Below are 25,638 nucleotides of genomic sequence, written 5' to 3' on the forward strand. Positions count from 1 at the left end.
TTCATCTACTATCACTCCTTATGATCTAGCCTTAACACTATTGATAACACTTACAGGCTAGGGGACTGGTGTACTGCACCTAGGTAGATCAACGCAACTACTCGTACACTTTCAAGCCTTTGACGCTATACCGCTCCCGACAAAGGCTAGGAGACCACACGGCTGAGGTCGCCCATACATAACCCCATTAAATTACTAAGTACACAACCAGTAAACACACAGCGGCCTAGGCCGCCTACTTCAAAGGTTAAGGTGTAATAAGCTAATGACATTAAACTTAGAATTTTTCAGGCAAGGCCCCTGATATCAACAAACATCAACACATGGCTTGGGCCAGCCCAGGCCCATGTAGAAATCCAAGTATCAACCCAGCCCATAAAGGTCGCAGCCACAATTAATGACTCTATAAATATAGGTGGACCCCAACACTTAAGAGGTACGCTTTCATTAATTCCTTAATCCAAGATTTGACTTTTGGAGAGCCCTTTTGCTAACTTGATTGTCGGAGCCCTCTCTGCAGGTAACCCCTAGGGTCAAGCTGTATACACTAGTAGATGGCATGTGAAAGCTGGGAAGGAGCCAACTCGAGAGGTCAAGGATTAAGGTAAGACGATATTTGTGTCTCTAATATCTCTTATTTGTTTTCGTAGGAACATAAACATTTTTTATAATTTTACTATAATTAATTTTCATTTGTAATGATTAAGTTTAAAAAAATAAAAAAAAATAATTAAATTAAACAAATGATCACTTAAAAGATAATATTAAAATAATTATTTTTATTAAAAAATTTAAAAATAAATGTAGACAACAAAAAAATAGACTACTCCTTATATGTAGATATAAATGCATAAATTTTTTTAAAATATAAAATATATTAAAAATATTAAATTTTAAAAAAGATTTAAAATTTTATATTAAATTATATAAATATAAAAACGTTCGGGGGCATGACTCCTTTGTCATAATAAAGATCCGCTGTTGCATAAATTTAAAATCATTTACACCTCAACCACCCACACAATTCGTGTGAAATTATAATCTGAATCAAAATCACTGATATCATAATTTATACTACCCAAAGCCACAATTTTTGCTTTCGCACTGCGTGACCATTAAAACATCATTCTTTTCATACAATTTTTAGAACATCATTTCACCCAAGTTCAATAATCATTTCTAAGCATCGAAAATTTACACTATCTTCTTGGATTAACACCCTAAAACCTTGTATGACAAAATCAAGTAATGCACAACCACAAAAAATTTCCACACATACATTATCTCTAAACAAATTGATACAACGACAATTCTATCGTACTAAATGATCATAGTAACCCCATAATATAGCTCTATACTCAATGAAAGTTGAACATGTGACCTTTCTTCCATCATAAACTCCAACCAACTAAGCTATGCCACCACTTTGTCTAACTTACCAACTTTATAATATTTAATAAAACGTATAACGCTTTTATCAATATATTATAAAACTTAAACATAACGCCAAAACATTCTAGATAAGAATTAAACTATAAACCTCTCCCTACACATCTAACGAACTAAACTATTACCACATTTCTATCATAATTATTTTCCACAATAATATGAATATATTATTGCATGTTGAAAAACATTCTCTAATCATTTTAAGTAATAACTAATATTTTAAGTAATAACTAATAATAGTTCTAGGTGAGGTTCGAACTTAAGACGTCCTATGCTATTAAGCTCTAGATAATAAACTAACAAAGAATAATGTCATGATAATTTAAATATATACTACCATCCATTTTATTTATCTTATCCAATTAAAATATTTTCATGGGTCTTACACTTTCAATGTAAGAATTATATTTTTCTTTTATATAATTCCAAGAGTGAAAAAAATTAAATTGTGTTTCTAGAAGGACTAAATATATCCTAAAGGACAATTTTTTTACTGAAGTCGAGATGTCCTAGGTCCACACTTGGTCCATTCTTCAATCTTCCCTTCGAGTCACCAAATCACTTCACTTCTTCTCATGGAGATGTCCTCTTTCGATGAGAGTATAGAGTCCTCGGCGACAAGGTGTGCCAACAATGACACTCTGATTCTCAAGTTAGCTACTACAGTAAATATAAGAGGTTGTAATAAGTGAAATCAATTTCTTACCACGTGAACAATAGTATTTATACTACTTGGATGAACCTTGGCATATGTGTATGCTTTCATCTACATCGAGATGTCTTCTACCCTTAAGTTGTAGGGACAATCTCGACACTATATGTGTAATAGCCTCCTAGAGTTGAAGCAATCTTAGTCGAGAGTCTTAATGTAGCTTGGGTTCTTTGGGTCTAGGTATTTTAAGAAAGAAAAATTCATTTGTCTTGAGCCTTCTCCTTCTTATATCTTTTTCCACACAATAGCCTCCAACCTTGAAAACAAGTAAGGGATGAAAAGCCTGAAAATGGTGAAAGGGCTTGGGGTTTGGTAGGGCCTGACCCAAGGTGATGTGATATTTCCTCAGGAATTGAGATAGTTGCTCTTAGTGCCCTTGGGACTCTGGGAAGTTATTGGTAAAGTCTACCAGACATTGGGATTTGATTCATCCTCTCGGCTTATATTTAATCAGAAACTCTAACAATTCCACATCTTACACTACTATTCTCCCAGCTAAGTCCAGCTTTCATAAAAATTTGTAGACTGGGTGATCTCTTCTAATCTCATGGCTTTGGAAGTAGTGTCTTAACCTATGTGAGGTTGTGAGGAGTGATAATGCCATCTTCTCTACGATCTGGTATCTTGTTTCAGTGTCCTGTAGGATCCTACTGACAAAGTATACAAGTTGTTGTTCTCGCCCTTCCTCTTGCACCACAACGACGTTCGCCATATCTTTTGTTGCTGCTGGATAGACAATCAATGGTCTAGTAGTATCAGGTTGTTGTAGAATTGGTGGGGATGCGAGGAATAGCTTGACATCCTCAAAAATATTCTCGCAGACATTGTCCCATTAGAACCATATGGACATTTTCACGAGCCTCATGATTGGCTTAGTCTTCTCAACAACTTAGGCATAAATCGTGACAGTGTCGTAAGGCAACCTATCAATCTTTGTACTTCTTTGACGTTCTTTGGACTTGTCGAGATTGGCCTCAATCCCCCTATTGGTTAGCATGAATCCTAAGAACTTTTCGTTATCCACTCTGAATAGACACTTTTCAAGATTGAATTTCATTCCATTTGACTGTAACGTAGAAAAGACCTCTACCAGATCCTTTACATGTTATGCTGGTGAGTCAGACTTCACCACTACATCATCGACGTAAACCTCCACTTTTGGCCTATCAATCATGCGAATATCTTATCATGAGCCTTTCGTAAGTGGCTTCTACATTCTTGAGGCCAAAAGGCATGACCTCATAATAAAAGTTGGTGTTGTATGTGATAAATGTCATTTTTAACTTGTCTTTTGGATCCATGGGTATTCAGTTGTTCCTTGAATACACGTTTAAGAAACTTAAGATGCAATGCCCGACTACTCCATCTACACGACGACCTATACTAGGCAGCGGGTATGCATCTTTAGGATAAACTTTGTTCAGGTTCGTATAGTTTGTGCACATGCACCACTTGTTATTGGACTTAGGCACTAATACTATGTTCCCCAGCCATGTCGTGTATTGAGCTTTCTGGATGAAGCCAACATGAAAAAGCTTTTCCTCCTCTATCTTCACGACTTCCCTCTCCTCCTCTCCCATCTTTCATTTCTTCTTGGTTGAAGCTTTGGCTTCTTTGAAAGTGGATAGTCTATGGCAAGCTATGCTAGGATGTATGCCTTGTAACTCCGTGGTTGTCCAGGCAAATAATTTGATGTTATTTTCTAAGACAACGGTTAGGGCTTTCTCATATTCCTTTTGTAGGGTTGTTCCTATTTGTAGGGATCTTTCAGGTGTCACTAGCTAAAGCTTAGTATCTCCCATCAGCTTAACACGATCTTCATTCTCTATCCTACGGTCCAGATCACATACTTCCAGTTCTCCTAGTGGGGCAACCTTTTCCACATTGTTGGCATAATGATAAGCTTGAGGCATTGGAAGTTGTAGACTGGCGTTATAAAAGTTTTTGTGTCGTCTTCTACTCAACATGGATTGTGATGATATCCCTCACGGGGGATGGGAACTTCATAGCCAGGTGGGGTGTTGAGATGATAACCCATAGGTTGTAACATCCTGACCGAATATTACGAATTTAAATAATAAAATAAAGAAATAATACATCAACATCATTTATTAAAACATCATTTCCCAAAAATAAGGGAAAATTTAAAATCTAAATACGTTGTAAATAACCATAATTTCATACTTATTAAAAAACCACATAAAATATCCATGTTTGATAAAGTTTACAATTTAATCACAACAAAGTAAAATCATAAAAATGCCGATAAATCTCGATTTATCCCCGTTCCATCTCTAGGCCTCACCAGATTCACCTGCAACATCATCTGCTCCCGTGTACCGCGTACACGATCTCGCCAAACACAAACAGATAAGGTGACCTAACAATTTAACAATCATATATATATATATATATATATATAATACATTTATATATCAATATAAGTATACCAAAGGAAATTCATCCTTTGATTCCATACCACAAGGCCACCACCATGTTAACCATGTTCTACGTCTTCTGATGAGTATCTTAAGATGAGTTGCTACCACACCTACCAGCCACAACTGGTAGAGCAGGTGCAGAAAACCATGTTACGGACCACACTTCATAACGCTAGGTGGAGTTCCCAATAAGAATAACTCGTAACGTTCGAAAAACTCGTCAGCTTAGTACTAAGGAGGGCAATCTAATTGGACCTATCTATACACGCCAGAACGCGCACACTCACACCTGCAACAATCGCCAACCCGAGAAACAACTCAAGAGTTCCTCGTGTTCATCTGCCATCCCGAGCCACAACTCAAGAGATACATTCCAAGCCACAACTCAAGAAAACACCAACAAGCCGACCTTCGAGATATCAACAAAGCCTTGTAGACCACGCGTGTTCAAAGCAACACAATTTCTGTTGCAGCAATATCGCTTGGCGCTACTCACGAGTTGCTAGGCGCAACAGGCTTCTAGATTGCCTAGCTGAGGACACGTGCCGCCAAGCGCCAAGCGCCGCTACAGGTATCACCTGGCGGGACTGCCTTCACCGCCAGGCGCTATAAGTCCCTGTTACCCTCTGGAATCACCGCTATCGCCTGGCGGCTCCCATAATGTTGCCAGGTCCATACCAGTACTCGTGCAGTACTAGTTCTGGATCAGGTTCAGGCATAATCGCTCACACCCTCACTCACAAAGTTACTCAATCATTCCAATTGTCATATCATTGCTCAATAAAAGTGCTCACAATACTCTACTTCCATCATAATTACAACATCAAGAATTCTCACTTCCAATCATATTATTAGAATCCTTAGCCATAGTTAAACTTAAGTTAATTCTATGCCTTATACCACTGATATTAACACCTCATGATAATCAATGAGGAACACTATTGATACCATACCATTCATTAAATGGTCATATCTATCTCAGTACCTTGACCTAATCTACAGCTTAACAAGTCTAATTTTATCATCTAAGCTCTTCCATATATATATATATATATATATATATATATATATATATATATATATATATATATATATATTCATGAACTCCTACTTCTCTTCTCAATACTCCATTACAATAATTTCTCTATATCATCTAATTAATCCCCCTTTTAATCACAATTCCCCATTATTTTACGTCATCAAATTCCATTACAACATAATTAGACCTTAGTAGTATTTACACCAAGTTGTTGACATGAGAAGCCAAGATGGTTTGCTTCTTGAAGATTTGGTGAAGATTGAATAAAGCTCTTTTGAACTATCTTGAAGCCATTACCATTGGAATGAAAACTACATTGATGAAGGAAAGGAGATTTGATGATATCCATGGTGATCAAGGCTGGAATGTGTGCTCTCCATTTGGTTACATAATTAAGAAAGTGTATTTGTAGCTTGTAATTCATGTTGTAGACCTTAAAGCATTAATTAGATGTAGTTTGGTCTTTGTTGTGATTTTAATCTGTTGAATGGTTTTTCAACAAGTTAAAATGTCTCTTTTAATCTATTGAATGGCTTTTTAACAGGTTAAAAGGTTGGCTGCAATAGTCTTAAACTGCAACAAATTCAATCAATTGATTTAGTTTTTAATCGACTGATTTCACTTAAGTCAAAGTGAAATCAACCGATTGATTTGAAAATCAACCTATTGAATTTTGTAACAGTTTGACTATAAAAGCTGTGATTTTCGAAAGAGAGGTGAGTTGATCATTTTAGAGCACGATTTGGTTCTGGAAACTTGTGGAAACTCTCTCCTTCGTGATCATAGGTGTTGCAACTGTTGAAGATTGATCTTGGATCAATTCTTGAAGCTTTTGGCTTGGTTTGAAGCTTGGAGAAAGTGGTTTGTGGTAGGCAAGGCTGTGCTACCACTAAGGTTTGATCTTTCTCAAGCTTTGTGTGTGTGCCTGGTGGTTTTCCAGGTCTACAAGAGGGTTCTTGCTGTGCTGGTGTGATTCTTGTGTGATTCAAGAGTCTTTTTTGGTGTTTTTGCATATTTTGGAAGTGTAAGGGTGAATACTTTGTAAAACTTTTGAAATAGTGCAAAGTCAAGCTATGGTTGCCTTGACAAACTGGATGTAGCTCATGTTTGAGTGAATCAGTATAAAACTTCGTGGTGTCCTCTCTTCTCTAACCTTTCTCTCTTGCATTTTCATTTTAAAGTTTCAAGAACTTGTGCTTTGATCATCTTTTTCATTTTCTTGCATGTTTTCATAGCATCTGAAGCATTGAGCATGTTTGTATAATCATTTGGAACTGATCTTGATCATTCTTGAGCATTGTTTCTGGTTTAAAATTCAAATTCGCATTTATGCATTTTTCCCAGTATTTTAGTCGACTGTTTTTCAGTTTCAATCTATTGATTATACTAGAACAGAATCTGTTTAGTAAAATCAATCTGTTAACTCTGTTTTTTATCGATTGAAAGTGTATAGTTCAGTACTGTTTGCATCCTAACTTGGTGATCTATTTGATTCAATTAAAGGTGGTTTTTAGCTTGCAAAGATAGCCTAAATTTTTAACTAGCCAATTCAACCCCCCCTTCTTGGCTTTTCAACCATTTCAAAACTAACACAAGTTTCCAACGTGGTCAATTTCCTATAATAATTCCACCTCTCTAAAATTATGTTGCACATGACCCAAATTTATTTCCCAACCATCATTGCACACAAAAACACCCAAAAACCCACTCTGTTGTGGTATAGCGCCTAGCGGCAATCATGGTGCCGCCAAGCAGATTATGTTGTTCTAGGAACCCCAAAAATTCTCCCTGCACCTGTGAACCTTAGCCAAGCCCCAACAACTCTGATTTCAATCGATTTACGACTCCATAGGCTACACTCAAGTGTTTAGGATCACGGTTCATCCCTCAAACTTCCCATATACAAAATCCATTTTCATTTTCCCCTTAAATTAGTGCCACTATAACAATCCCAAATCATCAACCCTAAAATGATGCTCATACAATTTTCATCCACTACAAAAAATCATGTATATAACGATGTTTTTAATATGACAGTTAATTAAAACTATCGCTTTTCGCAGTATAATATGTTAGTTTGATAACAACCATAATGTACATGTATAATATGACGTTTCTAACCACTATCTTTTACATTGTCATATTATTATTTAAAATTGTGTCATTTTGAAATACCACTTTATATAAAACATTATTTTTATAATTTTATGAAATTATTTCCTGTTCCACTTTTGTCTCGATACCTTTTTTTTATTTTCAAAACTTTGTTCCCTCTCTTTTCTATTTCATTTTCCCACTCAACAATTTAATATTTTCTCTAACCCTAATTAAGCTCACTTCACCAAGGCAGTCCCTTCTCTGTTGCCTCTTCCAGGCTCGAGCAACTACAGCCCTTGTCGAGCGTCCACGTCGCCGAACCTATGGAGCCGCAATCGCTGACGTCGCTGCCCTCCATGGTCGGCCAAGGCCAACGTCGGTGACGCCGTTTCAACTTCGCTCTTCCTTCTCAACAGTCTCTTTTTCTCGACACCAACAACACCAATCCAACCCCTGAAACCCGTGAATCTCGCAGAAGATAGGGGTGGTGGTTTGGTGGTTTTTTGGCCTGGGTGTGAAAGACGCATGTGGTGCTGGTTCGGTGGTGAAGTGCGTGCACTTGATTTTTTGAGTGCAGGTTGGAAATGATGGTTCCATCAATGGGGATCGGAGGTTAATCAATGTGGGGGTTAAGGATTGTTATGAATGGTGGTTCTCTGGTTTTAATTATTTTGTGCAGGTTGGATGAATGGAAGATGAAAAGGATTATGATGGCCAAGATGATTGTACGAGAGCGTTGATAGTGCACAGTGATACTCACAGTTTTGATGGACCACATTTTGTTTTCCAAACTCAAACAACAACAACATGGAGCACATCTTGGAGTGGTTTGATTAATTGGTTGGGCCTGGGTTTCAAGAATGTGATTGTTATTCAATGGAATTACATGAGATATGGAGAAGGTGAAGAGTTCCCTAATTTGAAATTATTTTGTTTTGCTCACTCACTGATTGATTATGTGTTAAGACCTATCATTCTAGATTGTGAATAGGTGATGAATAAGTTATTTGGGGAAAAAAAGCTACTTACTCTAGCTATATTTGTTACCCTGGCGTTGCAAATTTTGTGTTTATAGACTATAGAGATTGAAAGAAGAATAGAATTGGAAACAAAGGCTAAAAGGCATATTCAGAAACTTCTACTACTTGGTATAGTTTACTTAGTCAGTTTTCTTATATATCATTTGTATATGTGCTTCGTTGATACGTTTTGAAGGTAAAGTTAGTTAAATGGAGTGATTTATAGACACACTTGGAATCCAGTATTGTATAAGTGTTGATGATCCTAATATCTCAAGCTTTTGGGGTAGTTGGTGATTGATATGATAATATAATCATTCCTATAAATAAAATTTTGTTGCAAACAGTGTTTTAGTTTCTATCGTTCTAGAAACTATTTGATAGATTTGGAATAACTCATTCAATAAGATATACTTGAAATGGTGTGTTAATTATTTTTCTCTTTAAAATTCAGAGTTTTCTATGTCCACTACTTGTAGTTCGAAAAAGTTTTATTGTGAATTGAGTTTTTATTGGAGGTAGTTGAGTATATTATTTTTTAGAGTGATAATATTTTGTTTTCTTGATTACAGAGGCCACAACTTATAAAAGGAAATATGTAACTCTTGTTAGTGGAACAACAACGGAGCCAGGCTTGAAGCACATATTGCCGCATTTGTCATATTTAGAGTAATTCTATATTCAAATATATATTTTTTTTAATTTTTTATCAATATAATAATAAGAAAAATTGAACACCTTTTTTATTACTAAATTCGCCACTCAGTATAAACATTTTTATCAAAAAAATCTTAAAAGAAAAATAATTTTTCAATATCAATTTAACTTGTTAAAGAAAGAGGATATTATAGGATATAAAGTGATTAATAAGTTAAATTGGAGATAAACAACAGAAGATGTAATTATGGAGCTTTATAGTATATGTTCCTTTACATTATTATTGTTTTATTAATTTGGATTTGGATAACGAATAAATTCAATTTTTTTTTCTTTTATTGTAGGATGTTGGTGAAGATCAAGAGCATGAAGAATGATAAAAAAAATCTATATGTTATAGATGAAGAGGAAGAGGAATGGAAGTGTTGTCAAGATAAATTGTATTTTTTTTCTTTTTTTTATTTATTTTGGAGAACATAATAATTTTTAGTTAGTTGTAAACAATTTTCCTTATGGAATTGTAAACAATATTATAATATAATTTTGTAATATATGAAAATTTTCAATTCCATATTATATATTAGAATTATCTTATTTTATTTTATTTATATATTTTAGTAGAATAATATAATGATAATAGTGTCAGTTTAAAGCGTTTTTCACATTATATTTGTCATCCAGTAAAAATATTATGTCAGTTTTAACTAACGCTTTTTGTCTCTTTAAACCGCCATTTTATACTTTGTATAAAATGACGGTAGTTGCGGCAGTTCATCTATCAAGATTCAAACCCATAACCATGTCAATGCCGAACCATTCAACCAATTCAAGTTTCGTGATTATTCTTAAAATCATAAGATTATATTATCACACAGCATGATCAAACATATATTTAAAATAATAAACAATTAAATAACACATAATTGGGCATACTTAGGACTTGAACCCAAGTCTTCTCAACACCACTAAGTATTCTCAACCACTTGAGCTAGTACTTTTCCACATCACATCAATCAATAATAAATGCCATAAAGGCTCCCACTATCCGCATTTATTAATTAATCATTTATTTAATTAATTAAATTTAGCGGATCTTACACAGGTTGTTATATGATGTATTTGCATTTAACATGAAGTACCTAATGGAGATGGTCTTGGAGTGGTTCCTCTCGCCGAAGGTCATGTATTGGTCTATATACCCTCGAGTCTCTACTCTTTCTCTTGAGAACTAGACAATTTCATCAATGCTAGTAGAGGATATCTACTAAACTTCCTTGATCAATCAAAACCTTATTGAAAATGAAACATTTTATCTCTACCTTAATCACCATTGGGTTATCTTGTTTGGGGTAAATGGCTTAGAAATTTGCGTTAGTGAATGTGATGGGTGGCATTCACAGATTGTTCTGCTCTAAGGTGCTTCTTTCTTACGGTTGCGGAGGATCCTCCTCAGGCAAATCCTCCTACGATAGTGTTGATCGTCCCCCTCAAAGGAGGGTTTTGTTCTGGTGGTTGTCTTTCTCCTCACGTTGGTTGATCACGTCTCTTGTTGCCATTCTCACCTAAGCGAGAAAGACCTCGCCTCAAAGAGAGTTCGTGCATAGGGGGTATTCAAGTTAGGCATTTCTCTCTTTAGCAAGGATAGTTTCGCTCTAGCGAGATGACTTTTCTTCAGCATGAAGTACCTTCTCGCTTAGGCGAGAATCACGTGTCTTAAGCGAAAACTCATGCGATATAAATATTCCATGAATCAAAAGGTTGGAGCTGGAACTTTGCATCCTATGATCTTAGAACCACAAAAAGGGCAGAGGAATCATCTTCTATGGGATTTTCTTGTTTAGCTCTTAGGACTTCAATGGCTACCATGAGTGGATAATCTTTTATCTTGAGATTGAATGTAATCAAATCAAACTTGGATGTAATTTTGTGATATTTATATATAGCATTTATGTTTATAGCCAATATTGGTATTATTGTTCTATTTTTAATGCTTGATTCTATTTGATCAATAAACTCCTGATTATGATTTTTAGATCTAATTGTACAATGTTTCAAAAAATCTGATATGAACAATGATACTTGATGTATTGCGATGCTAGGAAAAGATTTCAATATATCAATTGCTTATAACAGTTGAATCTAATGTTGGATAGTTTGTTGAATATGTGAGGAATCAATATTTAGGGAACTAATTTTATGAATTTTATACATGAGGAATCAATATAAATGATTTTTTGGTGTTACATCAATATTGGTAAATTCAGATGTTGTATGTTTATATTCATCTAGATTACAAACAAGTGAGATAAATGAAATTCAATCCTAGTTTGATCATGTTCTTGTTGTTCTTAGGGGGGATTGAGGACTTTGTAGGGTTGTGGAGATTTGTTACTCGCTGTGAATTGTTTGTGTAGTATCTTAGATAACGTAAGCTAATTTCTCTGTCCTAATTCATAAACATGTTAGGAATGTTTATTATATGATTATTTTGTGATTGAGTGATGTATCTGATATGTGGACTAGTTTATGATGTTTGAAACCTATGAAGATTTAGGTTTTACCAGTTATTTGAGAATAACAATATGTTATGGGTGCAATTGAGTTCAATTGGTGTGAAAATTGATGTTTTTGAGGTTTTGGAGTTGTGTGGATTGGCTGAATATGCATAATTTTGTTTAGATCATTTTCTGCAGGACTATGCAGATTTGCAAACTCGCTGGGCGAGCGAGTTGATCTACAAAATTATGCAGAATACTAATCTGCAGAATTATGCATATTTGCAGACTCGCTGGACGAATTTCCAAGTTATGGACTTCCACACTTGGGAAGTCGCTAGACAAGTAAGTCTCGCTGGGCAATTTATGTGAAGATTTTTCCACTGCAACTCCAATGGCAAATTCCTTAAATAAGCCATTTGGTTGTTGGTCGAGAGGGGAGAACTTTCACCGCCCAATGAGAAAATGTGTTCGCTGGGCGAGTAAGTCAGAATATGAAACTTCTATTCTTGAATTAGTTGAGTGTTATTTTGTTATTATAGAAGTTATTTGGGTTGTTCATTGATAACTAAGTATATATGTTAATACTAATTGAATAAGATTTAGCAATGTATTGTAGTAGTGCATGCATTGAAGTGGCAATTGTCTTGGCAGTTATCCTGACGTTTTAATGACCATTCAAATTCACAAATAGAGAGAAATGAGGTATGTAGTGAGAGGAGCAAGGGGTACTAGCCTAGGAGTTTTTCCTTGAACAAAGGTGTTAACAGATTAACCTTGTATGTGGTAGAATTTTATTCTTTATTTGTCGCTTTGCAGAGCATGAAATGCTGCTACAAGTGCACAACTTCCTGGATCCAACCTCAATCCATATATTTGGATCAATTGATTCTTAGATTATATGATTGTATGAAATTAACTAATTATTAGTGCCTAATGTATGTTATTACCTATTGATTTGAGTTATTCTTTAAATTGTATTAGCTTACCCTTTTTTTGTCTTGGTTTGTATTGGTGTTTTTTTTCCTTACAATGATCACCTGATTAGTGTGAGCAGTTGAAGATCTTGAAGCTGGTCTAGTGCATGGAAGAGGGGGGAAAGTTGCTGAGTAGAGTTTCTTTGGAAATCTAGTGCTTGTGTATAAACTTGTGTTTTCCTTTTTAAAAACTTTTTTATAGGTTCGTATATAAAGTTGTATAACAATTTATCTTTTTGTTGGATGACTATAATATACTATTTATATACTTAGGTTCTATGTTGTGAATTATCAATTATGAAATATTTTGTTTGATGGTTTAGACTATTAAATTAGATGTTACACTCTTACGTCAAAATCATCATACTAAAATTGACTTTTGGTATGCTTGCCAACAGACCAACATGTATTTTAATTAATATGTTCTTCAATTTTATATCTAAGAGTGGTACATTCATCTATATCATGACAAAAGTTACAGTGGTATGGACATATCGCGAGGTGTCTGCATTGGAAGGGGTATTAGCCCTCTTTGGAGTGGTAATGAATCAACATACAGAGCCTCCTATAGAACCCGTGACTTGGGAATGTTCAATGTGGTATACCTAGTAAACCTAAGAGGTTTAGGAGGATTAGTTGGCCAAGTCTGCGTTGGAGGGCCTCTGAAAGATCCCTCGTTGTTCTGCCTCTTATCTACAACATTATCTTCGGCTTTGATTTTGTTCTTAAAGTCTTTCAATTCTTCCAAACACATGTATTTGGCGACTCTTAATCTCAACTTGGCCACGTTGGCTTTTGGTTTGCAAAGATTGTCAGCGAAAGGCCCTACTCATAAGGTTGTGACCATCTAATGTACCATTATACCTATCAATTGTCAAGGTTTTCTAGCTCTGTGGTAATGGAGTCTCCAATATATTATCCATAAAGGGGTGCTTTCGTGAACATCTTAGTAACGTAGAGGTATCGACAATCCCAACTGTATGGGTATTGACATTTTGTGCACTCTCCTCCACGGTCTTTTCTCCAACCGTTGAGGATGTCACGTGAGTCTTGCTTGGTCAAGGGGGGTCATCCTCATATTACTCCTGAGTTTGCATTCTGTCTTAGCATTCTCAGCTCATAATTCTACTATCTCCTTTTGTAGTGCCAACATCAGTGCCATATGATTGGTTTCTACCATTTGTGTCTCTTATTCGTTGTTTGGCATCTTCCTAATGGACACCATGTGTACTTAAGCTAAATTGGCCCCATGGTGGATGCCAATGTTCCTACATGGACTAAATGTACCATAAGGGACAAATCTTTTACTGCAGCTAAGATGTTCAAGGTCCACTTTTTAATCTTCCCTTCGAGTCACCAAATCACTTCACTTCTATAGAGTCCTTGATGGAGATGCTCCTTCATGGATCACATCAGATGCCCATTCCAATTGGTGTTCCACCGATTAATCTACTCAGAACATCATCAAAACGCAGCGAAAGACTTGATTCTCTCGTTTGAAATTCGGAAACTCACAACACTCACGATGTTTGGGCAACTCGACGAGATGAAACCTCATCTAGGGTTTATGGTTGAGCTAAGATGAAAGGGAATAAATCTCACTCTATTCATCAAAGCTGCATTACATGAGGTTGGGTTGCCTTTATATAGGTGAAGGCAGCCGGAAAAATAGAAGAGAAGAAAGGGACGCCGTCTAATAGTAAACTAATGGCTCAAATGGTTGGGTTGCCTAAGTAGAACCCTAACGACTAAGGAAGTTCAGTGACGGAAGGACGAAACCCTTAATAGAAGATTGGAACTCGTGATAGTGTGAGGAACTCGTGAAGGTGTGGAAGAAAACCCTAGTAGAGTTTGGGAGACTCTAAAATAGGAATAAAATTTGGACGCGAGTGTTGCATGAATAAGTTTGGTTGGATCCGTGTGTTGGGAGAATTTGGGCTGCTGAATGCATGGATGTTGGCATGTAGTTGGCTTCTCGGCCCAAACACGATTGACGCAGAGCCACGTTATGGTAGGTGTGTTGGAGGAAACATTGGGCTGAACGTAGCAGAGGGAAGCCCATAAAAAGGAACATTGAAGTCTATCTCCCCACACGTGGAAGTGGCATGAAAGAGGACCAGTTATTAGCATGAAATGGCATGAGTGGTGCGTTGGCTTGCATGTTGCAGGCCCAATGTTGACTTTGGTTTTGATTGGGATGCACATTGCATTGCAAGTTTGTTCCTCGTATGGCTTGTAAATCAAAGTTCCTAGCCTATATAGAAGATAAAGAGAATTAAAGTCGCAAACAAGTTATTTATTTAATTAAAAAAAGAAACAAATAAAAGAAATAGGCCTAGGCATTGACCCAATGCTATAAGCCTTGTTGGGATCACATCATCTCCTCCCTCTTGAAGAGGATTTGTCCTCATATCTAGAGGTTGTTTAAAGCTCACAACAACCAAATTGAGGTTCCACCAGGATCAAAAATAAATCTGCAATAGTCATCAAACAAAATTGCATTGAATTCATAGAGACCATGCAGTATACATGAATGTGTAATGTGTGAAAATGGGCTTTTAAATTTTGAAAAGGTGATATTCGGCCCACTTCACCAAAGGAATGTTTCACACTTTGACTTAAAGGAGTTTTGAAAATAATTTTAAAGTAAAAGTGTGTTGTGGCACAAAATGTTGAGGAGTGTGAAATAATGGAATGAGATGGATTGTAAAACAGTTGAGAGGAAAACAAAACAAAAGATTTAGTGGAAAAAGAAGAAGAGTTTAAAGATGTGATTACTCCCTTTGGAAATTGGGTCTTCATAAAAAGAAGTGGTGAAGGTTTGTATACCAAATCCCTATTAATGAGTTCCCTTTCTACTTTTGAAATGCTCTTTAACTCTACCACTTTTGATTTTCTTTCAAACTCACTTTCTTGTCTTATTTTCTCTCTTTCTTCAAATTCTTTTCTCTCATTCTCTTCTTTGGCTTTTCTAAGATTCTTCTATTTTTCCTTTTCTTCTAAGTATACATTTCTTTTCCTTAGCATGTAGCTTCTCAAGCTTTTCTCTTCCTCTCTTTTGTTTTTCTCTTACTCTCTTTTGTTTTTCTCTCTCTCTTTGGCTACTCAAGAGCAAATCTAGATTGTTCTTAAAATCTTATTCTTGTCTAGAAAACTTGACAACATTTTGAATGAATGCATCACCTATGTCAATAAAATTTTCTAACCTAGACTATTCATCTCGAGTTATCTTAAATGAAGGGGGAATAATATGTTTCCACATGCATGCTTTCAATTCATAAAATGTATTAATGAATGATTCTATCCCCGTTTGCACTCTTGACTACCTCTTTTTCTAGCACTCAGATGCACATCCTATAAACCTAGAAGTAACATGCCTAAGAATGTCAAATTGACTATATTTACTAAATAATGGTTGCACCAACTTCTCTGTATCCCACATCCAATCTCTAAAAGATATTAGTTCTATATCTTCCCCAAAGAATGGAATGTCACTATGAATGGTATGATGCAACTCATTACTACTATGCCTACCTAAATGCACACTATCGTAAGAAGAAAAACTCATTTTCAAATGTTTTTGAAACACTTTTATCAAAACAAATTTTCACAAGATACTTGAAGAATTTCTGTAGAGAAAATAAGGTGAAACTGATCTAGAAATACTCTCAGGAAAGGGAGGTGAGTCTCTTGGACAGGCTTAGAAAGTAAGCATTTCCTAGCTACAAATCTCTAAACAACTTTCACAAAATTCTCAATGAAAATTCTAAGAAAAATAGCTTAATTGTGAAAAACATTGTTTTCAAACTGTGTGGACTAATTAAAACCTAAAGACCAAAAGAAGGTCAACTAGGTGTTAATGGCATGGCACCTAGATATTGTAAGACCTGAGAAAATTAATTAATTAAATAATTAATTAATAAATGCAGGTAGTAGGAGCCCTTATGACAATTAATGTTACCGTTTATAACGTGGAAAAGTACTAGCTTAAGTGGTTGAGAGTACTTAATTGTGTGAGAGGACTTGGGTTCAAGTCTGATGTATGCCAATTGTGTGTTATTTGATTTATTATTATTATGACAATATGCTTGATCATGTTAAGTGATGATATAATCATAGAATTATATTAATTATCATAAGACATGAATTGGTTAAATGGTTATGCATTGAATTGACATGAGGATGGTATGGGTTCGAATCTTGGTGAAAAGTTTCTTTTTGTTAAAATTAGTTTTGGCATGAAGGTGAAAGGCAAGGAAAACCCTAGCAGCCAAGGGGGCTGGAAAACCATCATAGAATGGCCAATGAATGACAATTAAACTCAAGTTTAATGGTATTTTCGTTTTATAACATTTACCTCTCATTAAGACCATAATTAGTGACCAATTAAGGGAAAAAAAGAGTGGTTTAGGGACTGTCATTGTTGCATAGCCAGAGGAATACGAATTTGAGAGTGAAACGTGAGTTTTGAGAAGGAATGTATCTTGCTTATTTTTCAACTCTGTTTCGTGTTTTATGGTGATTGTATGATGTTTAAAATGATATGAACATGTACTGTGCATTGCTCTTGATGAATCTCTGTGTTGGCCTGCATGAACAGTGGAGGAAATCTGATATTCTCGTCCAAGCGAGTGAGTCTCGCCTAAGCGAGAGTATCAGAAACCCTCCTAGGTACTTGCACGAGCTGTCGCTCAAGCGACGAGCTCCAGTCTTGAGCGAGAGTTCATCTCGCTCAGGCGAGACTGAGCGAGAAGGTCTCGCCTAAGCGAGAGAACGCAAAAGTGCCATTGTTCCACTATTCGAGCTCTCGCCTAGGCAAAAGGAGCTTGCCTGAGCGAGAAAACCTCTCTCGCCTTAGTGAGGTCTTCTAGCCTGAGCGAGAACTGGTGCAAGAATTGCTCTATGACTGTTCTTTTCCCTATTTTTGGTTGTTAGTTATATGATTGGTTGGGAGTACCCTATTTAAAGTACGAAGTATGTGAATATGCATGTAATACCTGATTGTATGGGCTGGAATTGATGAATTTGGTATGATCTTTGTTTGGACCCTGATTGGATGGTTAGTTATGAATATTGGCATGATATTGGTATTATGATAACTTTATGTTTGGTTGGTGAGACATGATTTTAGGTATGGTTTAGGATGTAATTTCATGAATCTCTTGGTGAGATCTCATGGTGGTGCCTCATGGTCAGGACGTAATTCCATGACCCTTTTTGGTGGGAGCTCATGGTGGTGCCTCATGGTTAGGACGTAATTCCATGAAGGTTTCGTGGTGGTGCCTCATTATATAATTTAGTAAGGATTCAAGTAAAGATTGCATGCTAAAACTCTAAAGAGTTAGTTAGTCTCACGTAGAGCGTACTGACTCAAGTGGTGAGAGTAGCAGGAGGCCCTAGTCGTTGGCAAGATAATGGCCTTAGATGTTTGAAGGCTAACCTTGTGCGTGGTAGGGTGAAACCCATTGGCAATGGCTCTGCAGAGCAGTAGAGGTCACCACAAGTGCAAGCATCCAGTGAATTCGACTGATTATATGTATCCGAATATTTGAGTCTTAGAGTCTTAAATTGTCTACTATCACATGTTTGGTTGATTTATGTATCTTTGACTTTTAAATTGTATGTTCAATTGTATGATAAACCTTTTTCACTCTAGCTTACCCTTTCTGTTTGTTTGCGTGTCTTGTGTGTGACTTTTTCCTTTTGCGATGATCATCAATTTATTGATGTGAGTAGATGTGGGAACTCCTCGTGGTCCTCAGGGTGATGGAAAATCCGCTGCGTAGCTTATCTTGGGTTGGATCCCCTTGCTCCAAGTTTTCTTTTAAGGCATTGTGGCCTATGTACCATCTTGCTCCTTGAGCATATGTATTTTGAATACTGTTAAACTTTTATCTCGTTTTGTTAATGGCATCGTGGTGTGCCTTAGTTTTTTTCTAAGTATTATGAACAATTGTAGGGAGTGACATTTCTACTCCATGACAATGCCTTTTTCATCATTTTGTGTGATGTTTCATTTAAATAAATTTTTTTATTAGATGGGACGTTACAATAATCGAATCTCACTAATTTTAAACCACTATCACTTCTAAAATATCATTTTCTAACATTTTACATGCAATTTTATCATATAAATATAAGATTCAAATTCAATTTCACCACCGATACATAATTTATTAGATTCTAATAGGTATTTTCTTTATTATTTTTATTATTACTACTACTGTTACCATAAAATTTATTAATATCTTACTTTACTTTTATTATGATAAAAAATGTAATGAAATTAATATTTGTCTTATTTTTATTCTATGACATTTTTTTACTATTATTGAGGTTTATCTTAAATACCAAGTTATATAATTTGTATATCATTCAGGAAGATTCATTAGTATTTACTTAATATAATTTGTATACAATTTATTTTCTTATAATTATCTTCATTTCCCTTTCAATTAAATTTTGGTTAGTTAATAATATAAAAATATATAAAGCTCTTATACATAAATTAAACTTAAAAAGTTATTTTTCGTATAAAAAGGAAGAAATAACACAATCATTGCTTCCTCAATTTCAGTTTGTTTTTTCTTCAATCTTCCTACAGTAATACTCCTCGTGTTACAACAGTTAACAGAATCTTTTATTGATTATATTGTCCTGGTTTGAATTTTTTAAATAAAAACAAGGAAAAAAAAAGACATTATAATATTAACCTTAAGAAGATAGATGGTGTAGAAATTAAGGATTGTTTGGTGTGAGAGATACGACAACGATATAACAATGTTATTATCTTGTTATTTTGTTATAGTTAATATAATAATGTTATGTTGACATTTATTTTTTTTCTCAATTCTTTGTTATATATAATATTTACCATAATGTAACACCCAAAAAAACAATAATGTAAAACTACGGGATATAATATTATAATATTATAACATTTGTTATTCAACATGCATATTAAAAGTATATAAATTATTTTATTTATAATCATCCATAAAGGTAAGACGGTAAATAAAAATAAAATCATATACAATCTAAGAACAAAATTAAAAATAAAATAAAATAACTACAAAGTTTTTTCAAAAATTAATAAATAGTGCATTGCTAAACTAAGATTCAAACAACTACATCATCACCACCATCTCTTCCTGAACCAATACCTATTTTTTCATCTACTCACACCAAATAATAATGATCATAGCAAAGGAGAAAATAATTTAAATAGACAAACACATAAAAGGGTAAGTTAATTTCAAAAGAAAGTTCATATATATAAATATATACATACATATATCACACAATAAAATTTCAAATCAACCTACCTTTATACTAAACCAAACAATATCAAGTAACTCATCACACATAAAGACTCTCAAGACTCAATTATTCGGATATAGTCATTGACGTATCATTCTTGGAGGTTTAGCACTTATGGTGACCTCTACTATCTACAGAGTCACTGCTAATGGTTTTTACACTACCAGTCACAAGATTAATCCCTTTAATCGTCATAAGAACCCTAAGGATTATTCTTAATGTAGGACCTTTTCTTCCTCTCATCACACAACCCATTACACTCTATATGAGTCTTGAATGAGCATTAGAGTATCAGGATAAACCTCTAGTACTAACTACTTACATCAATGCACACACTACTAGTTATAAGTGGATTTCCTTCCATGGAATTCCTCACCAACCATCAACCACACCATATTATAATAAATGTATTCACTAATATCTTAGACAACATTAGTCAAAGATCAGAAAGCAATGAAATTATGAAACACAAAGAAGGGAGAAGTGTGGAGGTAGACGCTCAGTGGTAATAGGGTGGCACTCAGCCTTGAAGCTCTTGCAAAAAGTGGTGTTCAATGTTGAAGCTCTCGCAAAAAGTGGTGCTCAACTATGAATATCACCACTCAGCACCCAAATGGCCACTGATTTGCAAACTCTAACTAGCGTTCAGTGCCCTTAACCCATCGCTCAGCGCGCCACACCAGATGCTTCTCAGTTATGAGTTTTTCACTTATTCCACTACACAATTTGGTATCTTGCACTTTTCTTTCCTCAAACACAGTTCAAAATAGTTTATAAATGATACTAAACTGAACAATTGCAAGAAGCAATATCTCTCATCCCAATTACATCCTAAGCCACCTAAAATTCCAACATTTATCGATCCATATGTGATTAAAAGCAAAACCTTAAATAAATAATATAACACTTTGAATTCAAACATGGTTATAACCCCACATACAAACCTGATAAAATACAACAATACAAAATCCAATTTATCTCAACAACCATGTTCTCCAATTTCCACCATTTAATACTAATTTATATACCTTTTTTAATAATAATTTGTATGAATAAACATAATATTTTTTTATTAATATATTTATATGTATAATTTAAATGAACTTAAATTATTTATCAGGATATTAAATTAAAGAATTAATAATTTAATATTTTTAATATATTAATTATAATTTTAAAATGTTATATAACTTTTTATAATATAAAAAAGTAATTATATAAACAAAATATAGTTTCGAACAATTTAGTTAAAATTGCATTGTTTTATAATTGTCATAATTTGTAAAAAGAATATATTAAAAGTTAACTTTTAAAAAATTATTTATGATTATTGTGAAAATTAGTATATTATAATATGTTATCCACTAAAGATATAATTATATCTTAGCATTCTTATCTTATAATATCATATATTCTTATTTTACTAAATGAGTTCTAAATACTATGGGGTTTTTTTTTTCTAAGGCTCTTCTTCTACTCTTAATTGTTTTTGGAACATTGTAGAGAACTATAAAATATATACACTAATGAATTAACTATAAAATATATTCATGTGGGGGGATTCATTAGAGAGAGAGAGGTGGAATGGTAAGTTGTTAACATCATATAAATGAACGTGCATATGATGAATGGGGGTCAAATGTTCATTTCTCATTATTCAAGGAGGGGAAATGGTTGAAGCAAGGAATTGAATGAAAACTTTGTCAAAATGTGGTTGTAACCCAATTTAAATCTTTACCAAATTGCTACAATCGCATCAAATGCCACCGTCAAAAGAAGATCCACTTAAGAGCCACACCCATGTGCTTTTTCTCATCTTTTCAACTCTTTCGCCTAATTTTGTCCTAGCTAATCCTCACCTATCTTTGCCTCCACATCTAATTTAACTCATGCAAGGGAAAGGGCATGTCTTGTTGCAATCAACCATTCTCCCACTCCTTGTCTTTTTTTCTTTCTTTTTGCCCCAATATATTCACTTTAGTCTCTCCACAATTAGCTTTACTTAGTTCAAATATCAATGCTAATCAATTATCTCACTCAAATGTGTCGAAAAATATTACATTTTAGTTAATTATCTTAATTTGGTTTCTGATGGGAAATACCAACGCTGAAAACATTATTGCGTAATCAATTCCACTTAGTGAAGTACAAGTTAACAACACAAACATCATAATAAATATATTAGCATGCTGATCAAATTGTACCGCTACCTTCTTTTGTCGTATATATTGTTAACAGTTATTAGGGTAGTTGAGCATTTTCGAATGCTCAGTGCATTTAAATTTGGACAAACATGATTGATGGGATTCTACGGATTGTTTTACTTTCGGATCGAATTACGTTTTGAAATAAGCTTTGGTTTTATTCGCGGTTTAGTCAGCACACTATTCATTTCTGTCTTCGTATGTGTCGGTCACAAGGAACAAGAGAGACAGAAGAAAGCTAAAAGAGAGTTTAACATATATGATATAGTATAAAAGCCTATATAAAACCTAGGCAAAACTTTGTATTATAACAGAATAATGATAATATATCAACTCTTCTTCACTTGTTTCCCTCTCAGAATACGTCCAGATTCTTCAACTGACCTGGTTCTCAGAGAGTGAATAACAGGTGGAGGTTGTAATCATGAGGAACTCATTAAAACTAAAAAAAGAAGAGAAAAAAACAAAACAATCTAAGAAGCCCCCACAAAAGGGCGAAAATAGTGGAGATATATGGAAATCCAAGGAAAAGTGAATAAAAGCTAGAGATCCACCACCATATACTAGCCCTTTTTCTCTTTTTTTTTTTTTTTTTGGGACATATACGTATATATCTTGTTTAATTTTTCCTTTTTGGACTGAATGGGATGAGTCATTATCAGCAAGGAGAACCTTTCTTGCAGGTGAGTGCACCAGCACCTGTTGTAATGGAACCAACAAGTGAAGATGGTCTCGCACTTAGGCTTGAAGCCCTTGCATAACTTGAGGAAGCTCCAGCACCAGAAGCAGTAAAAAATGCACCATTTACTAACAAATCCCCTTCTGATCTCCAATTCCAACTCTGCCATTCACTCTCTGCCGCATCTTCACGTTTTGTCACCTAAACAAGTACCAAATTTAGCACACACAGTACAACAACATTAAATCATAACATAGGACTTTATGAATAAATCAATCACCTCTTTGCTAAATCTGTCATCTGGTGCAACAAATCTGTTGCCTTGGCTGTTGATGGTTGGATTAGCACTCCCTCCAATGGCATACATTTCCCAGTGAGTATAATCATTGTTCACAACATGGAAATACCCAAGCCTACACCTGCAAGTTGCACAAAGGTTGTTTTTTTTTTAACACTCAATGTTTGTCCTACAACATAACATGGCCTCCAAAGTAACGTGTAGTGAATGATAACTATGAGGGTAAAAAAAAAAAAATTGAATAAAGTGTGAAGTACCTTGGCATCCTTTGAACAAGACCTTCACCGAAGTGGTTGAAAGCAATAGTGACTTGCATGTCCTTGTCCTGAGTGTAGGAGTCACTGTGACCTAAGAGCATGACCTTGTCATGATGCGTCATGTAATTGTTGGAGATGGTGATGGCGGTGGACCCATGGATGGCGTCGATCAACCCGTCGTTGCAGTTCGACAAGGAGCAATGGTCGACCCACACGTGGCTTCCTCCGAAGATGGACACACCGTCGCCGTCCGACACGGTTCTCCACCCGTAGTGCCGTGGGGAGGCGCGCACCATGGCGTTCCCTCCCTGCTTGCAGTCGTGCACGTGGATGCCGTGGATGATGATGTTCGTCACGTACTGCACGGTGATGCAGGGGCCGCCGGCGATGTGCACGCTGGCGCCGCGGCCGTCGATTGTCTTGAAGGAGTTCATCAGAAGCTCCTCCTTTAGCTGGATCACCATGTCGCGCGCGAAGATGATCCAGAGTGGCTCGTCTTGGATCACGGCGTGGCGGAGTGTCCCTGGCTTCGGGTTCACCGGGTCGTCGTCGCCGGCGTCGTCAACCACGTAGATCTTCCCGTCCCTTCCGCCGATGGCGTTCTTTCCGAACCCGATTGCGCAGTCCGCTAGCCTTTGCCGGTTCTGCTCCCAATTCGGGTCGCACCGCCAACAGTCATCAATGGGGTTGCCGCTGCCGCATGAAAGGTAGCCCAAGCTCCTCCTAGGCCTAGCTATGGAGGCGTTGATTTTCCTGCACCCAAAATAATTATTTATTTATTATTATTATTACTACTCTCTTTTATTCGATTAATTTTAATAAAAAATAATTGATGATACAGTTAGTGGCAATCGATATGAAAATCCAACCACCAAGACATGTTGGTTAGTATATAGTAACTGATACTATTGTAAAGGGTCCTATTAACCTTTGTCATCATTAGACCCTATTATGAAATTGAAAGGGATATTTTCATTAAAAATTAAAAATATTTAAGGAAAACAATTTAACAAAACCAAAATTTCCTTAATTCCTTAACTAGATTAAAGCTAATAAATTTATCAAATAAATGATTTGCAAGTGAATGTGACTGAAAATTTGATCTCTCCCTTTCATACTATAACCAAAGGTTAGATTTAAAGTCTTTTATATCACGTGATGTATATGTTAAAATCTATACTTGATTAATGATGAAAAGTTTTAAACTGATAATGTATCCCTGTGAGAAACAAATGTTCTTTCTGGGTTTTAAGGAACAAATTGTCTGTTTAAAGAAGCACTAGCCAATAATGTAGAACAATATTTTGGAACATGTTTGAAATGAAGTTGATGAAAGTGAAAAAAGTGATCCCATTTTAGTTTTGGTGTGAGGAAAAATAGCATGTAATGCAGAATACAAGATGTAAATGTAAGTGGGTAACATGGATCTAAAGGTGGAAGTGTACCTGTTGACCTCTTGAACAACCTCTTCAGGGTTTTGAACTGGTGAAGAGAAAATGAGGATAGGAGTGAGGAGAAAGAAGAAGAAGAAGAAGAAAAGCAAAGAGAGTGTGGTTGTCATGTTGGCTATAACTCTTCTTTGCAAAGTGAGTGAGAGAGAGAAAGGAGGGAAGTGAGAAGTGATGTAGGTTGTAGGGAAGTATATAAAGAGAGAAAACCCAAAGCAATTGGTGTGATCAAACTAAACATATTGTCGAAAAAATAATAAAAATAAAAAATAAATAAACATATGGGACCCAATTGCATCCTGATTATTGGGTAGTTTTGGCCGTTAAGCAAGGCCTAAATGATGGTGCATGGAAGATCAAAACAGTCAAAAGAAAAACCTTGGAAGAGAAAAGATGATGAAATAAGAAAAAGGGCACACATGATTCGATGTGTGTGAAATAATGTTTGGTCAGGTAATAAGGACGTACACTTGAGAGTAGAAATTTGATTAAACTAATTATATAATTAAGTTACCCACTTAATTCTACAACTGCTTTCAGAGGGTA

The 25,638-nt window shown here is 35.2% G+C and overlaps 1 protein-coding gene and 1 long non-coding RNA gene across 4 annotated transcripts; one reads left to right on the forward strand and one right to left on the reverse strand.

Moving 5' to 3' along the window:
- Positions 1 to 7,945: 7,945 nt before the first annotated feature.
- Positions 7,946 to 9,990, forward strand: LOC114162723. 3 transcript variants are annotated; one of them, XR_003599296.1, is made up of 4 exons: positions 7,946 to 8,640; positions 8,730 to 8,886; positions 9,330 to 9,426; positions 9,759 to 9,990. It is a non-coding gene; the product is annotated as an uncharacterized LOC114162723 (long non-coding RNA). The 3 variants fall into 3 exon arrangements; XR_003599294.1 differs by having other exon boundaries at positions 7,946 to 8,886; XR_003599295.1 differs by lacking the exon at positions 8,730 to 8,886.
- Positions 9,991 to 22,675: 12,685 nt separating this feature from the next.
- On the reverse strand, positions 22,676 to 25,276 carry LOC114162215 (probable pectate lyase 18). The gene is made up of 4 exons (XM_028046031.1): positions 25,090 to 25,276; positions 23,645 to 24,397; positions 23,370 to 23,508; positions 22,676 to 23,290 (listed from the first exon to the last, which is right to left on the reverse strand). Exons 1-4 carry the CDS (start codon positions 25,203 to 25,205, stop codon positions 23,069 to 23,071), a joined length of 1,230 nt encoding a protein of 409 aa, XP_027901832.1. The 5' UTR covers positions 25,206 to 25,276; the 3' UTR covers positions 22,676 to 23,068.
- Between the last annotated feature and the right edge of the window lie 362 nt (positions 25,277 to 25,638).

This window comes from Vigna unguiculata, chromosome 9 (genome assembly GCF_004118075.2).
Source record: "Vigna unguiculata cultivar IT97K-499-35 chromosome 9, ASM411807v1, whole genome shotgun sequence".
NCBI classification, from domain to species: Eukaryota; Viridiplantae; Streptophyta; class Magnoliopsida; order Fabales; family Fabaceae; genus Vigna; species Vigna unguiculata.